The sequence below is a fragment of the Taudactylus pleione genome, unplaced genomic scaffold (assembly GCF_031769625.1).
Source record: "Taudactylus pleione unplaced genomic scaffold, aTauple2 ptg001441l, whole genome shotgun sequence".
NCBI classification, from domain to species: domain Eukaryota; kingdom Metazoa; phylum Chordata; class Amphibia; order Anura; family Myobatrachidae; genus Taudactylus; species Taudactylus pleione.
In genome coordinates this window covers 1,261,973-1,280,544 of record NW_028285840.1, presented here as the reverse complement: position 1 = coordinate 1,280,544, position 18,572 = coordinate 1,261,973, and the positions used below count along the sequence as shown (strand labels likewise).

The 18,572-nt window shown below is 42.8% G+C and overlaps 1 protein-coding gene across 1 annotated transcript; it reads left to right on the top strand.

The window, feature by feature from the left end:
• Window positions 1-2,269: 2,269 nt before the first annotated feature.
• On the top strand, window positions 2,270-15,318 carry LOC148442603 (guanylin-like). Its single transcript, XM_088463754.1, has 3 exons — window positions 2,270-2,373; window positions 12,745-12,919; window positions 14,485-15,318. Exons 1-3 carry the CDS (start codon window positions 2,308-2,310, stop codon window positions 14,547-14,549), a joined length of 306 nt encoding a protein of 101 aa, XP_088319880.1. The 5' UTR covers window positions 2,270-2,307; the 3' UTR covers window positions 14,550-15,318.
• The last annotated feature ends 3,254 nt before the right edge of the window (window positions 15,319-18,572 follow it).

Sequence of the window (18,572 nt, the reverse complement as noted above, 5' to 3'; positions counted from 1 at the left end):
CCTCCCCATCGCAGAATGACTGTAAACCATGGTCTTACCAGCTATGTTTGTGCTCTATGAACTGTAGTACATCAAGTACAGAGGCAAATGGCAAAGCAGTACTTGGGAGGTTGTATCACCGGAGCTCTTCACCATCTGCGGAACGGTCAGCATCCTATAAACTGAATGTTTCCCAGACATCAGACAATGATCCTAACAAGCTTCAGCCATTGGGAGTATGGTCCAACCATTGTTGGAAAGGTTGAGAGGAGAGACCAGATTATTCAGGTACACCTGAGATAAACTCAACGTCACCACAGGCTGGACAGTAGTTATTGTCCTGTCTGTTTTCAGAATCCCAATCAGACGTATCTGCTCATCTGCTCAGTTATGGTACATGATTGTATGGAATACACTTTACAATTAGCAATTGGATGAGTATTTAGGCTTTGGAGGTACCTGCCCTTACTGACTGTTCTCAAATTATGCCTTAGATTGTGTCTGAATTATGCATATGTTTTGGCCATATGAGGCCTTTTCATGCTGTACCAACTGTGATTGTGATTCTTCACTAGGACCACTGAGAAGCAGGTATGTGTGTCCCACCAAATCTCTTTTTTTATAGGGTCCACTAATACTCAGATAGATGTGTTCCACAAATTATTGATTAGATATGGCCCACTGATTATTCTCTAGATGTGACTCACTGATAATTATCAGGATGTTATGCCCACTGGTTCTCCAGTAGTTGTTGCCCACAGATAATTATCCTAGATGTGGTCCACTAACACTCAGGTACATTTGTCCCACTGGTTCTCCCCTAGATGCGGCCCTCAAACACTCTGGTGCATTTGTCCCACTGGTTCTCCAGCAGATGTGGCCCACTTATACTCAGGTAGATTTGCCCCTCTGGTTGTCCAGCAGATGTGTCCCACTAAAACTACGGTGCATATGTCCCACTGGTTCCCTAGCAGATGTAAGCCATTAACACTCAGGTACATATATTCCACTGGTTCACAAGCAGATGTGGCCCATTAACACTTTCGTACATATGCCCCTCTGGTTCCCCAGCAGATGTGACCCACTAACACTCAGACACATTTTTCCCACTGGTTCTCTAGCAGATGCGGCCCACTAACACTTAGTTACATATATCCCACTGTTTCTCCAGCAGATGTGGCCCATTAACACTCAGGTACATTTGTCCAACTGGTTTCCCAGCAGATGTGGTCCACTAACAGTCAGGTACATTTGTCCCACTGGTTCTCCAACAGATGTGGCCCACTAACACTCATGTACATATGTCCCACTGGTTCTCCAGCAGATGTGGACCACTAACACTCAATTACATATGTCCAACTTGTTCTCCAGCAGATGTGGGCCAGTAACACTCAGGTACTTTACATTTGTCCAACTGGTTCTCCAGCAGATGTGGCACACTAACACGTAAGTACATTTGTCCAACTGGTTCTCCAGCAGATGTGGCCCACTAATACTCAGGTAGATTTGCCCTTCTGGTTCTCCAGCAGATGTGTCCCACTAGTTCCCTAGCAGATGTGGGCCATTACCACTCAGGTACATATATTCCTCTGGTTCACAAGCAGATGTGGCCCTAACACTTTGGTACATTATCCCACTGGTTCTCCAGCAGATGTGGCCCACTAACACTCAGGTACATATGTCCAACTGGTTCTCCAGCAGATGTGGCCCACTAACACTCAGGTACATATATTCCACTGGTTCTCCAGGAGATGGGCCCACTAACACTCAGGTACATTTGTCCAACTGGTTCTCCAGCAGATGTGGGCCACTGGCACACACTGAATGGAAGGTGACTTATGATTTGGGTGCCAGCCTATAGGATAAAAACCTCTAATCTAGGACATGCCCACTCACCACAGAGTTCCATAAGGCTTCCATGGTGATAGACAATGCTGGAAGGGGATAAGTTTATCCCAGCACAGTAGAAGCAAATGGATCTCCCTCTCCCAGTAGGGTGAGGCTCTGCTGTCTGACCTTTGCTATCTGAAGGATTATATTCTATCTCTTCCTTAGATTGCAGTAATAGGGCGGCAGGGTGACAGTGACATGCCCTGCCCTCATATCACTGGAGGAACGAGGCTCATCCTCCTTACGTCTCAGGACAGCAGCTTGGAGGCCATGCAGTGCTGAGGAATGACTGAGGTGTGAAAGGGTTAATCAGTTTATAATAAGTAACACTTTACTTTGCAGGAAAAGAAGATTGCAGGAGCGTGCAGAGTGGTACGTATAAACTGTATAGACTGAGGAATAAGACGATCGCCCTAAGGATCTTTCCTAGCAGCAGCCATGAGGTCCTGCGTCCTGCTGTTCTTTCTCCTTTGCCTTCCCGGAGCCCCAGCCATAAAGATACAGGTGAGCGTTACTCCGGCCACATGGAGGGGACTGGGGGGAGACTGACCCTCTCATTATTCTGTATTATACATAGGTCAGTGAGATACAGGGCATGAGAGTGAGTTATGTAGTGCACAGTAATATATCATATATACATTATTGTGAGTGAGTATGACATGTGTACTTGTTTGTTAATAAGTGCTGGGAATAATTTATCTACCAAACAGCTGGAATTGTGATTACTGAAGCCAGTAATTCCAGCACTCAGCTATAATAACTCGCCAGGACATCACCGTATATATAGACACAGAGTAATGTCTAGCGGAGTCATTTATACAGTAATTATAGAGGATCTGGGGTGTTAGAACAAGTGTGGAGTGGAATGTTATATAGAGTCATTATAGAGGAGCCGGGGTGTTAGAACAAGTGAGGAATGTTATATAGAGTCATTATAGAGGAGCCGGGGTGTTAGAACAAGTGTGGAATGTTATATAGAGTCATTATAGAAGAGCCGGGGTGTTAGAACAAGTGTGGAATGTTATATAGAGTCATTATAGAGGAGCCGGGGTGTTAGAACAGGTGTGGAATGTTATATAGAGTCATTATAGAGGATCTGGGGTGTTAGAACAGGTGTGGAATGTTATATAGAGTCATTATAGAGGATCTGGGGTGTTAGGACAAGTGTGGAATGTTATATAGAGTCATTATAGAGGAGCCGGGGTGTTAGAACAAGTGTGGAATGTTATATAGAGTCATTATAGAGGAGCCGGGGTGTTAGAACAAGTGTGGAATGTTATATAGAGTCATTATAGAGGAGCCGGGGTGTTGGAACAAGTGTGGAATGTTATATAGAGACATTATAGAGAAGCCGGGGTGTTGGAACAAGTGTGGAATGTTATATAGAGTCATTATAGAGGAGCCGGGGTGTTAGAACAAGTGTGGAATGTTATATAGAGTGATTATAGAGGAGCCGGGGTGTTAGAACAAGTGTGGAATGTTATATAGAGTGATTATAGAGGAGCCGGGGTGTTAGAACAAGTGTGGAATGTTATATAGAGTCATTATAGAGGATCTGGGGTGTTAGAACAAGTGTGGAATGTTATATAGAGTCATTATAGAGGAGCCGGGGTGTTAGAACAAGTGTGGAATGTTATATAGAGTCATTATAGAGGAGCCGGGGTGTTAGAACAAGTGTGGAATGTTATATAGAGTCATTATAGAGGAGCCGGGGTGTTGGAACAAGTGTGGAATGTTATATAGGGTCATTATAGAGGAGCTGGGGTGTTAGAACAAGTGTGGAATGTTATATAGAGTCATTATAGAGGAGCTGGGGTGTTAGAACAAGTGTAGAATGTTATATAGAGTCATTATAGAGGAGCCGGGGTGTTGGAACAAGTGTGGAGTGTTATATAGAGTCATTATAGAGGAGCCGGGGTGTTGGAACAAGTGTGGAATGTTATATAGAGTCATTATAGAGGAGCCGGGGTGTTGGAACAAGTGTGGAATGTTATATAGAGTCATTATAGAGGAGCCGGGGTGTTGGAACAAGTGTGGAATGTTATATAGAGTCATTATAGAGGAGCCGGGGTGTTAGAACAAGTGTGGAATGTTATATAGAGTCATTATAGAGGAGCCGGGGTGTTGGAACAAGTGTGGAATGTTATATAGAGTCATTATAGAGGAACCGGGGTGTTAGAACAAGTGTGGAATGTTATATAGAAACCATATAGAGGAGCCGGGGTGTTAGAACTAGTGTGGAATGTTATATAGAGTGATTATAGAGGAGCCGGGGTGTTAGAGAACTAATGTGGAACGTTATACAGTATAATGTAATTATAGAAGGCAGGCAGTGTAGTCTTGGGTTTGGTGTGTTTTGTCGATGGTTAGAATATCACCCTTCATTATGCTGACTTTGAGCATGTGCAATATTACATTGGTCTATTACGCAGATGCTGTGTCTATGACAGGGGATATTGTTTGTTGGTAATAGTGTATAATGTTAGTGTACATCGCACAGCACTGTGTAAAATGATTGTTATAAATACTGAGGCACCAGAGCAGGAGGTAACCGTGCTGCAATAGCCGGGGATTTCCAGCCGTCCCTGCAGACTATATTTGCTGGGACACGGACCTGTAAATGGACCATATAATCTAATAAAAGATGTTTTCCGTTTACCCCTTTGTGGCCGTCCTATAGTACAGTAACAGGTCGGCTGCTGTTATGTCTGACCAACCAGTGCTGGCAGCTGACATTTATGTATGGACGTTGGGTGTAGGAGTTTTCAGTAATATTTACGCACATAGGGTTGATAGCAGTGAGAACTCCGCCAGCATGTGTAGCTTATAATATGTAATATCGCTCTGCATATTCCCAGAAATCAGGCCTCATGCAGATATGTGCCAGTCTGAGGAGAGACATGACGGGAGGGAAGGGACCGGCTAACATTGGCTGAGTGCAGCAGAGGCGCCTTCATGCGACTGAGAACGATGTGTATGACTGGCAGACAGACCCATATACACCCTTCCTAGGGTGCATGAGGCCAGGTGCAAACACACACAATTGGCTGATTGTGGATGATCCAATGCCAGGTGCTTTGTTCCTTACAAAACCTATACAGATGCTCCTCACTTAACGACCGAGCTCTGTACAGACGACTAGGTCGTTAAACGAATCGGTCGCTGAGCGAGGACATATAGTGTGGCGCAGGTCGTAAGTCCGAGCAGTCGCTAATCAGGTATGTAGGTCGTACTGTATGCAGGGCCATCTCTTCCATTGGGCTTGTTGGGCAGTTGCCCAAGGGCCCGAAGCTTGTAGGGGCCCACCAACCCGCCTCCCTGCGGCCAGTTGGTAAATTTGTGATATTTCTATAAGCTGGCCTCCGGTGCACTGTATTCCGATCTAATCTCCCCCACCCCATCCACCCCCCCTCTCGGTGACCAGGGAAGGATTAAGGCTTGTGGGGGCCCTGGGGCAACTAAGTTGTGGGGGCCCCCACCAAGCCACATGGAGCCTACCCCTTCCCCCGCCACACGCAGACCCTCCAACATGACCCGTTCCATTAGGTACAAAATGCTCTGCTCCTGGACTTCCCTCTTAATTTATGATTGCAGCCACCTGTGGTGAAACACCTGTCTAATAAATTACCTAGTGCTACACAGGTGACTGCAATCATACGTTAGGTGTTAAGTCCAGGAGCAGAGTATTTTGTACCTAATGGAACGGGTCATGTTGGAGAGTAGGCACACATTAAATACGGACACACACATATAATACATATTTTCTATATCATACTAACACACACATGTACAGTATACACAAACACATACACACTAACACATATACATACACAGTATATACACACACTAGCACATACTGTATATACACATTAACACATACATACACACTAACACATACACAGTATACACACACTAACACATACTGTATATACAATAACACATACACATATACACACTAACATATACAGTACTGTATACAGTATACAATAACACATATATACACTTAATCACATACATATATACACATATAGACTTTAGTAAACTTACATTCTATGCAGGCTGCTGCTCACTTCATTAGGCCCCGCCCCCTCACGCTGTACTGCCGCGAATCTCGGGTCATATGGGGGCGGGGCTTGCCATGTTGGTTACGCCCCCATTTCGGGAAAAGCAGAAGGGGGGATTGTCGTCAGGGGGGTGGTTTCTAGCTGACCTGCAGCAGCAGCAGCAGGGTGCAGGGAGCTGGCTGGCTGTGCACTCCCCCTCCTCAGCGTGACACTGACACACCCCCCGGATCATGCACTGAGATGAGCAGGCTGTGGTTCAGCCTGTGCTATGATCGGAGCCTGTGTAATGTGTGTCCAGCGCATTACACAGGCTCCGATCACAGCACAGGCTCAGCGCATGATCCGGACTGTGCTAGGGGGGGGCGATCGCTCCAATCGCCCCCCCCTGGATCCACCACTGGTGTGGGGGCCCTCTGTGTGTGGGGGCCCAGGGACGACCGCCCCTGTCGCCCCCCCCTTAATCCGGCCCTGCCGGTGACTAGTACTCACCTCAGTCTCAGTTTCACTTCATCCGCCGGCTTGAGACCAGTCAGACAGAGTCTCGCGCCATGTGTGGGAGGTCTGATGGGTATGCAGGAGGGTTTAATTTTATTGACCATTTACATTTTTTTCCCGTGAATGGGTGGGTAGGGGCCCCAGTGCCCACACTGCCATTAAGACAACCCTGACTGTATGTCTGTGTGCGTCACGTGTTGTACCTATATATTATAGAGATTTTCTTAAAGTACTGTATGTAACCTAAAACGTACCTAAGCACGACGCCAGACCCCACATACACAATCTTTCCCCCTCTCTACTGACTCGTATCTCTAACTGTCTCTCTGCTATCTCTTCCTGGATGTCCCAGCGATTTCTCTAACTTAATATGTCTAAGACTGAGCTGATAGTCTTCCCACCATCCCACGTAACATCATGTCCCACTATTTCTTTAATAATAGATGGCATTACTATCTCATCTAGTCCCAAAGTGCGTTGTCTTGGAGTCATCCTGGACTCTTCCCTCTCCTTCAAACCACACATTCAGAACCTCTCGCAGTCCTGTCGTTTCCATCTCAAGAATATTTCCAAGATCAGACCCTTTCTCACCCAACATGCTACCAAAACCCTTGTACATTCACTGGTCATGTCCAGACTGGACTACTGTAACCTTCTCCTAACTGGCCTCCCAAAATCCCATCTCTCTCCTCTCCAGTCTGTCTCAATGCTGCTGCTCGGCTCATCTTCCTCTCCAAACGCTCTACATCTGCCTCCCCTCTTTTGCAAGCTCTCCACTGGCTCCCCTTCCCTTTCAGAACCCAATTCAAGGCTCTCACACTCACTTACAAAGCCCTCACCCATTCCTCTCCCATTTACATCTCTGATCTCATCTCCCTACACTCTTCTGTCTGCCCTCTTCGTTCACTTAATACACGCCGCCTTTCATGCCAATTGATTACTTCCTCCCACTCCCGCCTCCAAGACTTTGCCCGTGCTGCTCCTCACCTTTGGAACTCCCTCCCTCTCCCTATCAGACTCTGCACCTCTCTACCATCTTTCAAACGAGCTATTAAGACCCACTACTTCATTAAAGCCTTCCTGCTCTCATCATAACTTGCTGCTACATCGTCCTTTCTCCCCGCCTACCCCATTCTGTGTCACTCCTGTTTGTCTTCCCCTCCCTTAAAGAATGTAAGTTCTTTCGAGCAGGGCCCTCTCTACCCTCTTGTGCTTCTCCCTACTGTAATTTAATTTATCTCTTACTCCCCACTAGGGCAACTAACACTTGGCTGCTTATGCGGTCGTTAATGTCACTAATATAGCAATGTTTATCCATGTCCTGTATTGTATTGTATTGTATTGTAAGTCAATGGTTACTTTTTTGTCTATGTACTTTGTAAGGCGCTGCGGAACACTTGTGGCGCCATATAAATAAAGATAATAATAAATAATAATAATGTGGACACTGATGAAATGCCGACATGCTAACACTGCTGACAATCGGCAGTGCGGCGATGGAGCTGTTCCGGTGGTTGCGCAGATAAGCACTCTAACGCTAAAAACATAACCTACACCTGGCAGTTGTGGCTAATGTCACAATACTGCGGTTCTGGTGGTAAATATATATCCATAACCCTAATGTCGGCATTACGGAAAATGTCGGCATTTCACTGGTCGACATTTACGCTATCAACATTATGAAGATATTGTCATTTTGCAGATGTCGCCATGTGAGCTGTTGACATTATGTCAGCGTTGTGATCGTGGACATGCTGACTGCATCATGTAGTAATTAGTGCAGAGCTAAATATAGTGCCAACACGTGGAGGAAATAATGTATAGAATTATTCTGGTAAACAGGAAAAGTTATATCTATAAGGGTCTCCTATTGTGAGTTATGTGAGCAGGCAGTCTGGGAAATACATAGACTAACCGTTATAGAATTATTACTACGTATATATAGTACATACATACATACATACATACATACATACATACATACATGTGTTATTTGGGTAGCAAAGAAAAGAGAGAGGATAATCGGGGAGAATAGAATGGGGGAGTATTTGGTTAGTACAGAATAGAGGGAGGATAATCGGGGGGAGAATAGAATAGAGGGGGTAATTAATTAGGACAGAATAGAGGGAGGATAATTGGGGAGAATAGAATATAGGGGGGCATTATTTGGGTAGGACAGAATAGAGGGAGGATAATTGGCGAGAATAGAATAGGGGGGTATTTGGGTAGGACAGAATAGAGGGAGGATAATCGGGGGGGATTGGATTGGCAGGATATTTGGGTAGGGCAGAATAAAAGAAGATAGTCAGGGAGAATAGAATGGGGGGGTATTTGGGTAGGACAAAACAGAGGGAGGATAATTAAGGAGAATAGAATGGGGGGGTATTTAGGTAGGCCAGAATAAAGGGAGGATAATCGGGAAGAATAGAATATAGGAGGGGCATTATAAGGGTAGGACAGAATAGAGGGAGGATAATCGGGGAGAATAGAATATAGGAGGGGCATTATAAGGGTAGGACAGAATAGAGGGAGGATAATCGGGGAGAATAGAATATAGGAGGGGCATTATAAGGGTAGGACAGAATAGAGGGAGGATAATCGGGAAGAATAGAATATATGAGGGGCATTATAAGGGTAGGACAGAATAGAGGGAGGATAATCGGGAAGAATAGAATATAGGAGGGGCATTATTTGGGTAGGACAGAATAGAGGGAGGATAATGGGGGAGAATAGAATAGAGGGGGTTATTTGGGTAGGACAGAATAGAGAGGATAATCGGGGAGAATAGAACAGAGGGGGTTATTTGGGTAGGACAGAATAGAGGGAGGATAATCGGGGAGAATAGAATAGAGGGGTTATTTGGGTAGGACAGAATAGAGGGAGGATAATGGGGGAGAATAGAATAGAGGGGGTTATTTGGGTAGGACAGAATAGAGGGAGGATAATCGGGGAGAATAGAATAGAGGGGGGGGGTATTTAGGTAGGACAGAATAGAGGGAGGATAATCGGGGAGAATAGAGGGGGGGGTTATTTAGGTAGGACAGAATAGAGGGAGGATAATCGGGGATAATAGAATAGAGGGGGTTATTTGGATAGGACAGAATAGAGGGAGGATAATCGGGAAGAATAGAATATATGAGGGGCATTATAAGGGTAGGACAGAATAGAGGGAGGATAATCGGGGAGAATAGAATAGGGGTGGTTATTTGGGTAGGACAGAATAGAGGGAGGATAATCGTGGAGAATAGAATGGCAGGATATTTGGGTAGGGCAGAATAAAAGAGGATAGTCAGGGAGAATAGAATGGGGGGGTATTTGGGTAGGACAGAATAGAGGGAGGATAATCGGGAAGAATAGAATATAGGAGGGGCATTATTTGGGTAGGACAGAATAGAGGGAGGATAATGGGGGAGAATAGAATAGAGGGGGTTATTTGGGTAGGACAGAATAGAGGGAGGATAATCGGGGAGAATAGAATAGAGGGGGTTATTTGGGTAGGACAGAATAGAGGGAGGATAATCGGGGAGAATAGAATAGAGGGGGTTATTTGGGTAGGACAGAATAGAGGGAGGATAATCGGGGAGAATAGAATAGAGGGGGGGGTATTTAGGTAGGACAGAATAGAGGGACGATAATCGGGGAGAATAGAGGGGGGGTTATTTGGGTAGGACAGAATAGAGGGAGGATAATCGGGGATAATAGAATAGAGGGGGTTATTTGGATAGGACAGAATAGAGGGAGGATAATCGGGAAGAATAGAATATATGAGGGGCATTATAAGGGTAGGACAGAATAGAGGGAGGATAATCGGGGAGAATAGAATATAGGAGGGGCATTATAAGGGTAGGACAGAATAGAGGGAGGATAATCAGGGAGAATAGAATAGGGGTGGTTATTTGGGTAGGACAGAATAGAGGGAGGATAATCGGGGAGAATAGAATAGGGGTGGTTATTTGGGTAGGACAGAATAGAGGGAGGATAATCGGGGAGAATAGAATGGCAGGATATTTGGGTAGGGCAGAATAAAAGAGGATAGTCAGGGAGAATATAATGGGGGGTATTTGGGTAGGACAGAATAGAGGGAGGATAATCGGGAAGAATAGAATATAGGAGGGGCATTATTTGGGTAGGACAGAATAGAGGGAGGATAATGGGGGAGAATAGAATAGAGGGGGTTATTTGGGTAGGACAGAATAGAGGGAGGATAATCGGGAGAATAGAATAGAGGGGGTTATTTGGGTAGGACAGAATAGAGGGAGGATAATCGGGGAGAATAGAATAGAGGGGGGGGTATTTAGGTAAGACAGAATAGAGGGAGGATAATCGGGGAGAATAGAATAGAGGGGGGGTTATTTGGGTAGGACAGAATAGAGGGAGGATAATCGGGGATAATAGAATAGAGGGGGTTATTTGGGTAGGACAGAATAGAGGGAGGATAATCGGGGAGAATAGAATAGAGGGGGTTATTTGGGTAGGACAGAATAGAGGGAAGATAATCGGGGAGATTAGAATAGAGGGGGGGGTTATTTGGATAGGACAGAATAGAGGGAGGATAATCGGGGAGAATAGAATAGAGGGGGGGTTATTTGGGTAGGACAGAATAGAGAGAGGATAATCGGGGATAATAGAATAGAGGGAGTTATTTGGGTAGGACAGAATAGAGGGAGGATAATCGGGGAGAATAGAATAGAGGGGGTTATTTGGGTAGGACAGAATAGAGGGAGGATAATCGGGGAGAATAGAATAGAGGGGGTTATTTGGGTAGGATAAAATAGAGGGAGTATAATCAGGGAGAATAGAATAGAGGGGGGTATTTGGGTAGGACAGAATAGAGAGAGGATAATTGAGGAGAATATAATAGGGGGGTATTTAGGAAAGACAGAATAGAGGGGGGATAATCAGGGAGAATAGAATAGGGGGGTATTTAGTTAGGACAGAATAGAGGGATGATAATCAGGGAGAATAGAATGGGGGGGGCATTTAGTTAGGACAGAATAGAGGGAGCATAATTGGTGGAGAATGGGATGGGCGGGTAGTATTTGGGAAGGACAGAATAGAGAGGATATAATCGGGGAGAATAGAATAGGGGGGATATTTGGGTAGGACAGAATAGAGAGAGGATAATTAGGGAGAATAGAATAGGGGGCATTTTGGCAGGACAGTATAGAGGAAGGATAATCAGGGAGAATGGAATGGGGGGGGGGGTATTGTGGTAGGACAGAATAGAGAGGTATAATCGGAGAATAGAATAAGGGGGGATATTTGGGTAGGATAGAATAGAGGGTGGATAATCGTGGAGAATAGAATACGGGGAGTTATTTGGGTGTAAGGTGGTAGTTTGGGAATGTGATAAACTTATCTGGAGAGGTGAGTTCTCAGAGAACGTTGGAAGGTCTGGAGACTAGAGGAAAGTTTTGTTGTGTGAGGGAGGATATTCCACAGGGTGGGTGCAGCCCAATAACCATGACAGGGAGCAGGTAAGGCCTGCTGGTGAGAGACGCAGAGCTTGGGTGGCGAGCTGGGAGATATTATGAGATGTACTGTATGTTGGTGTAGTGCTGTTTAAAGCCTTGTATATTAGTAGAAGTATTTTATATTGGATTTTGTCAAATATAGATAATCAATATAGTGACTGACAGAGCGGAGCAGCAGCAGAACGTTCTGCAAGGAAGACAGTCTAGCTGCTGTCTTCATAATGGATTGAACTGAAGGTCTGTCCAGGGGAAGTCTTCTAGGAGGCTATTGCCTCCTACAGGTTTTCTTAGATGAATCTTGTGGGATTCGGATGCAGCTGGGATGTACAGTAGGGAAGAAAGGACAAGATAAGACCAAGGGAGCGAGCGTGAGGGCTAGGTAGGATTTATTGTCGTGTTGCCAATAGAGAAATGTGTAAGGTACATTACGTAGACAGTATAATAATGACCAGGGACTTCCTATATAATTATTATTACCAGATATTTATATAGCGCACACATATTCCGCAGCACTTTACAGAGAATATTTGGCCATTCACATCAGTCTGTGCACCGGTGGAGTTTACAATCTATATTCCCTACCACATGCTCACTCACATACACACTAGGGTTAATTTTGTGAGCCAATTAACCTACCAGTATACTTTTCGATTGTGGGAGGAAACCGGAGTACCCGGGGGAAACCCACGCAAGCACAGGGAGAATATACAAACTCCACACAGTTAGGGCAGTAGTGGGATACGAACCCACAACCTCAGTGCTGTAAGGCAGTAATGCTAACCATTGCACAATATGTGACCAGACAGTTGTTACTGCACGTTGACGAGTGCACTGTTGTTTAGGTTGGGAATTTCACATACCTGTTGGAATCAGTCCGAAAACTGTCGGATTTTCTGGAGGAATTGAAGAAGGATGAGGCGCTTGATCCCGAAAAAGTCTGCCATAATCCAAAACTGCCAGAAGAGTTTCAGCCAGTGTGTGAGGAGGAAGATGCCTACAGCATTCTTGTTCAGCTGGGTACGTACTCAAGTGAGAGAAAGGTAAAATACTACTGAAGGCGCAGGTTTTTCCAGACAATATACAGAATAACGGTAATAGAGCAGTGGCGTTATTATATGGTGAGGGCGAAACGCGTGTCTCCCTACCTGTCTCTGACACCTGAACCCCGACAACTATATGAGAGAATATTGTAAACCTTCATTAATCAGTACTGATTGTGTCCATTAAGGCCCTCGTTAAGAGGCGCTTGGAAAATGCGAGCGCTCGTTCTGAATGTGGGCGGCCACAGCTTTAGCGACCAACCAGTTGATGGTCGCGATGGTCCATCGCGGCTTACGACGAGACCCTAAGGTTGGGTCTCGGCAACCGCAAGCCCCAGGGCGCTTCCTGCTCTGATCGAGCAGGAAGCTCCCCACTGACATCACTGCTGATGTCAGTGAGGCCGCCCACAAAACGACAGGCATTTGTGTAACGACCCCCCGCCATGCCTACAAAACATGGCAAGCTGTCGATCAACATCGACAGCCGCCCCTTTTGTACTGAGCTCCGGAGCGAAATAATTTTTCTCTCGCTCCGGGGCTTGCGCACGCGCAGTGCAGCCACTGCTCGTGCGCAGGGCCTAAACATCGACCCACTTGCGAGCGCTCAGCACTTGCGAGCGGGTCTGAATGAGGTCCTAAGTCTTTACTGCATTTTGCATTTTCCACTGGTCAAAATAAATACTGCGTAACAAATATACAGACTGTGAAAGGAAACTATAGGTAATAGATCGCAGGGAAAATGGCCACCTGGTGAGTTGTGTAGCACTGCCTCTACAGGAATACAGAGTAGTGATGGCCAGTGAAGGCTGTACCATCTATAGTCGATGGTCTAAAACCATTGGTAGAAAGCCATAGTTGGTTTCATAGTGGGGCAGTCTTCTTGCTCATGGAAGTGAATTTCATTTGTCATGGGTGGAGATATAAACCCATCACAAGGAAAGGTCCTCTAACCACAGGGTTCCAGCATGGTAGAGGAAGGAGAGAAAGAAAACAGAATGCTCACTGGTCAGTGATGTCAGATGGTCAACTCATCCAGAAAAGTTTACAGTGAGCAGTTCAGTGGAATGCACCAATAAGAAGCCAGATGAAGGGCATTTAGCAGAGGCCAGAGAAGACAGTAGGCTTGTATACCCCTGGCAGTGAGGAGGTTTATATGGGAAGATAGAGGCTACATGGTAGCTACATGGAGAAGACAGATGAAAGGGTGGGTTCTTTAGGAAAGTAGAAACCATCATTTGATCCTTCTCCAGATGAGTGGAGAAGGATAAACATTCCAGATGAGTGAGGAATAAACTGTAATTGAAGAAAGAATACTGAGTGTGAGTGTAGAGGGACACAGGAGGTTCTCAGTTGAGGTGAGACTTCCTATGGATGTTTTCTATCTTGTTCTAGAATTAGACATGATTTTGGACTGTCAAACCCTTGGTGGGTGTCTTCATTAATGACAGATGCTCTATTAGCCCTAATGTATTTCACTGTAATCTATGGACGAATATGATCTAATGCCTGAAATGTAACATTAAACATCATATTTTTCAACAGTGGAAACAGCAAGTAGATTGGACGAATGTGAAATCTGTGCCAATCCAGCCTGCCCTGGGTGCTGAATTTGACCATCACCGTTGTCATCAAGCGCCACTCTCCTCTGGACAGATCTCGCAATCATATAAATTTTCTCCGCTCTCACCTCTACCATGACATGCAAAGAATCCTATCCTGACCATCTTCACTGACCTCTCCTTGTGGACAATAATTATATCTCATCCAGAAGAAAAAAAACCCTACAAATATCAGTTACTTCTCTGACTGGATAAGGTCCAACTTTACCCACCATCCCTGACCGCTATAATAATAATCTTACATGACGTGTTTGAAGAGCTGGAACCTACAGCAGCTAGTTGACTTCTCCAAATGTGATTGGTCCATAGTCATAGTCCATGAAGTCTCTTGTCTCTCTCCGGTACACATCAAAAGAAAGGCAGAGAGGGTCTACAGTGAGGCTTCAATTATTCCTGGGATCTCCTAAATCTCCTGATATCAGTCTGACTCTTATGCAGACCGACCATGTTAATCTCCAAAATATATTAAACTCTCTGACGTAATAGTATGAAATATTGTAAGATCTAAGGCAACAAAGAGCTGCATGTTGTGGATGGAAGCCAATAACATATAACCTTACATCATATGAAAAGAAGCACAGAGTAGCTTATGTCCCAGACGTAATAATTGCTGTACTCACGCCTGGAACGTATGGCTGTGTAATTCTATCATAGTCTGATCAATTGTTTATATGGAAAATAAACTTAATAATACAATAAAATTTCCAAAATCATAATTCCTGCTTCTTGTATGTAGAAGTGCACAGAGGAGACATATGTTTCACAGGTATGTAAATCACATTTCTAAACATATATCATAAACTTAAGCCTAATAAACAGGAAAAACAATCTAAAGGTCTCTTATTGTAAAACAGACACGTGGTTGTGTCCATAGGTGGCGCCTTTTATCCTGACTTATAAATCTTTGTGTGCGTCCAATGCAGATTCTGATCCTATTATTGTTACAGTAGTAGCAGTATTAGTACATACTACCTGGCTACTGCATATTATAACTATACTACTAAGGTACTGTATATTATACCTATACTACAGAGGCACTGTATATTATACCTATACTTCTAGGGTACTGTATATTATACCTATACTACTAAGGTACTGTATATTATACCTATACTACTAAGGTGCTGTATGTTATACCTATACTACTAAGGTACTGTATATTATACCTATACTACTAAGGTACTGTATATTATACCTATACTATAGAGGCACTGTATATTATACCTATACTTCTAGGGTACTGCATATTATACCTATACTACCTGAGTACTGCATATTATAGCTATAATACTAAGGAAATGTATATTATACCTATACTACTAGGGTACTGTAAATTCAACATATACTACAAGAGTACTGCATATTATAACTATACTATTAAGGCACAGTATATTCTACCTATACTACTAAGGTGTTGTATATTATAACTATACTACTAAGGCACTGTATATTATACCTATACTACTAAGGTGCTGTATATTATACCTATACTACTAAGGTGCTGTATATTATACCTATATAACTAAGTATTGTATGTTATACCTATACTACAGAGGCACTGTATATTAGACCTATACTACTAGGGTACTGTATATTATACCTGTGCTACTAAGGTGCTGTATTTTATACCTATACTACAGAGGCACTGTATATTATACCTATACTACTAAGGTGCTGTATTTTATACCTATACTACAGAGGCACAGTATATTATATCTATACTACTAAGGCAATGTATATTAAACCCATACAACTTAGGTGCTGTATGTTATACCTATACTACAGAGGCACTGTATATTATACCTATACTACTAAGGTGCTGTATATTATACCTATACTACTAAGGTGCTGTATATTATACCTATATAACTAAGTATTGTATGTTATACCTATACTACAGAGGCACTGTATATTAGACCTATACTACTAGGGTACTGTATATTATACCTGTGCTACTAAGGTGCTGTATTTTATACCTATACTACAGAGGCACTGTATATTATACCTATACTACTAAGGTGCTGTATGTTATACCTATACTACAGAGGCACTGTATATTAGACCTATACTACTAAGGTGCTGTATGTTATAACTATACTACAGAGGCACTGTATATTATACCTATACTGCTAAGGTGCTAAGGTACCAATATGACTAAGTATTGTATGTTATATCTATACTACTAAGGCATTGTATAATATACCTATACTACCTGAGTACTGCATATTATAGCTATAATACTAAGGAGCTGTATATTATACCTATACTACTAAGGTGCTGTATGTTATACCTATACTACAGAGACACTGTATATTATACCTATAATACTAAGGTGCTGTATATTATACCTATACTACTAAGGTGCTGTATATTAGACCTATACTACTAAGGTGCTGTATGTTATACCTATACTACAGAGGCACTGTATATTATACCTATACTACTAAGGTGCTGTATGTTATACCTATACTACTAAGGTGCTGTATGTTATACCTATACTACAGAGGCACTGTATATTATACCTATACTAATAAGGTGCTGTATGTTATACCTATACTACAGAAGCATGTATATTGTACCTATACTACTAAGGTGCTGTATGTTATACCTATACTACAGAGGCACTGTATATTATACCTATACTAATAAGGTGCTGTATGTTATACCTATACTACAGAGGCACTGTATATTATACCTATACTAATAAGGTGCTGTATGTTATACCTATACTACAGAAGCACTGTATATTATACCTATACTAATAAGGTGCTGTATGTTATACCTATACTACAGAAGCACTGTATATTATACCTATACTACTAAGGTGCTGTATGTTATACCTATACTACAGAGGCACTGTATATTGTACCTATACTACTAAGGTGCTGTATGTTTATAACTATACTACAGAGGCACTATATATTATACCTATACAACAGAGGCATTGTATATTATACATATACTAATAAGGTGCTGTATCTTATACCTATACTACATAGGCACTGTATATTATATCCTATACTACTAAGGTGCTGTATGTTATACCTTTACTAAAGATGCACTGTATATTATACCTACACTACTAAGGTGCTGTATGTTATACCTATACTACAGAGGCGCTATATATTATACCTATACTACAGAGACACTGTATATTATACCTATATAATAAGGTACTGTATGTTATACCTATACTACAGAGGCACTGTATATTACACCTATACTACTAAGGTGCTGTATGTTATACCTATACTACAGAGGCGCTATATATTATAGCTATACTACAGAAGCACTGTATATTATACCTATACTAATAAGTTGCTGTATGTTATACCTATACTACAGAGGCACTGTATATTATACCTATACTACTAAGGTGCTGTATGTTATACCTATACTACAGAGGCGCTATATATTATACCTATACTACAGAGGCACTGTATATTATACCTAATAAGGTACTGCATATTATACCTCTACTACTAAGGCCCTGAACAGTATATAATACCTATTCTACTAGGGTACTGTATATTATACCTATACTACTAAGGCAATGTATATTATACCTATACTGTTAAGGTGCTAAGGTACCTATATGACTAAGTATTGTATGTTATATCTATACTACTAAGGCATTGTATAATATACCTATACTACCTGAGTACTGCATATTATAGCTATAATACTAAGGAGCTGTATATTATACCTATACTACTAAGGTGCTGTATGTTATACCTATACTACAGAGACACTGTATATTATACCTATAATACTAAGGTGCTGTATGTTATACCTATACTACAGGGGCACTGTATATTATATCTATACTACTAAGGTGCTGCAGGTTATACCTATACTACAGAGGCACTGTATATTATACCTATACTACTAAGGTGCTGTATGTTATACCTATACTACCTGAGTACTGCATATTATAGCTATAATACTAAGGAGCTGCATATTATACCTATACTACTAAGGTGCTGTATGTTATACCTATACTACAGAGGC

Excerpts from the sequence above, each read along its gene's own strand:
- LOC148442603 (XM_088463754.1), top strand. The coding sequence starts at position 2,308 with ATGAGGTCCTGCGTCCTGCTGTTCTTTCTCCTTTGCCTTCCCGGAGCC. Across the intron at positions 2,374-12,744 it reads CCCCAGCCATAAAGATACAG|GTTGGGAATTTCACATACCT; the intron begins GTGAGCGTTACT and ends ACTGTTGTTTAG. Across the intron at positions 12,920-14,484 it reads CAGCATTCTTGTTCAGCTGG|TGGAAACAGCAAGTAGATTG; the intron begins GTACGTACTCAA and ends ATTTTTCAACAG.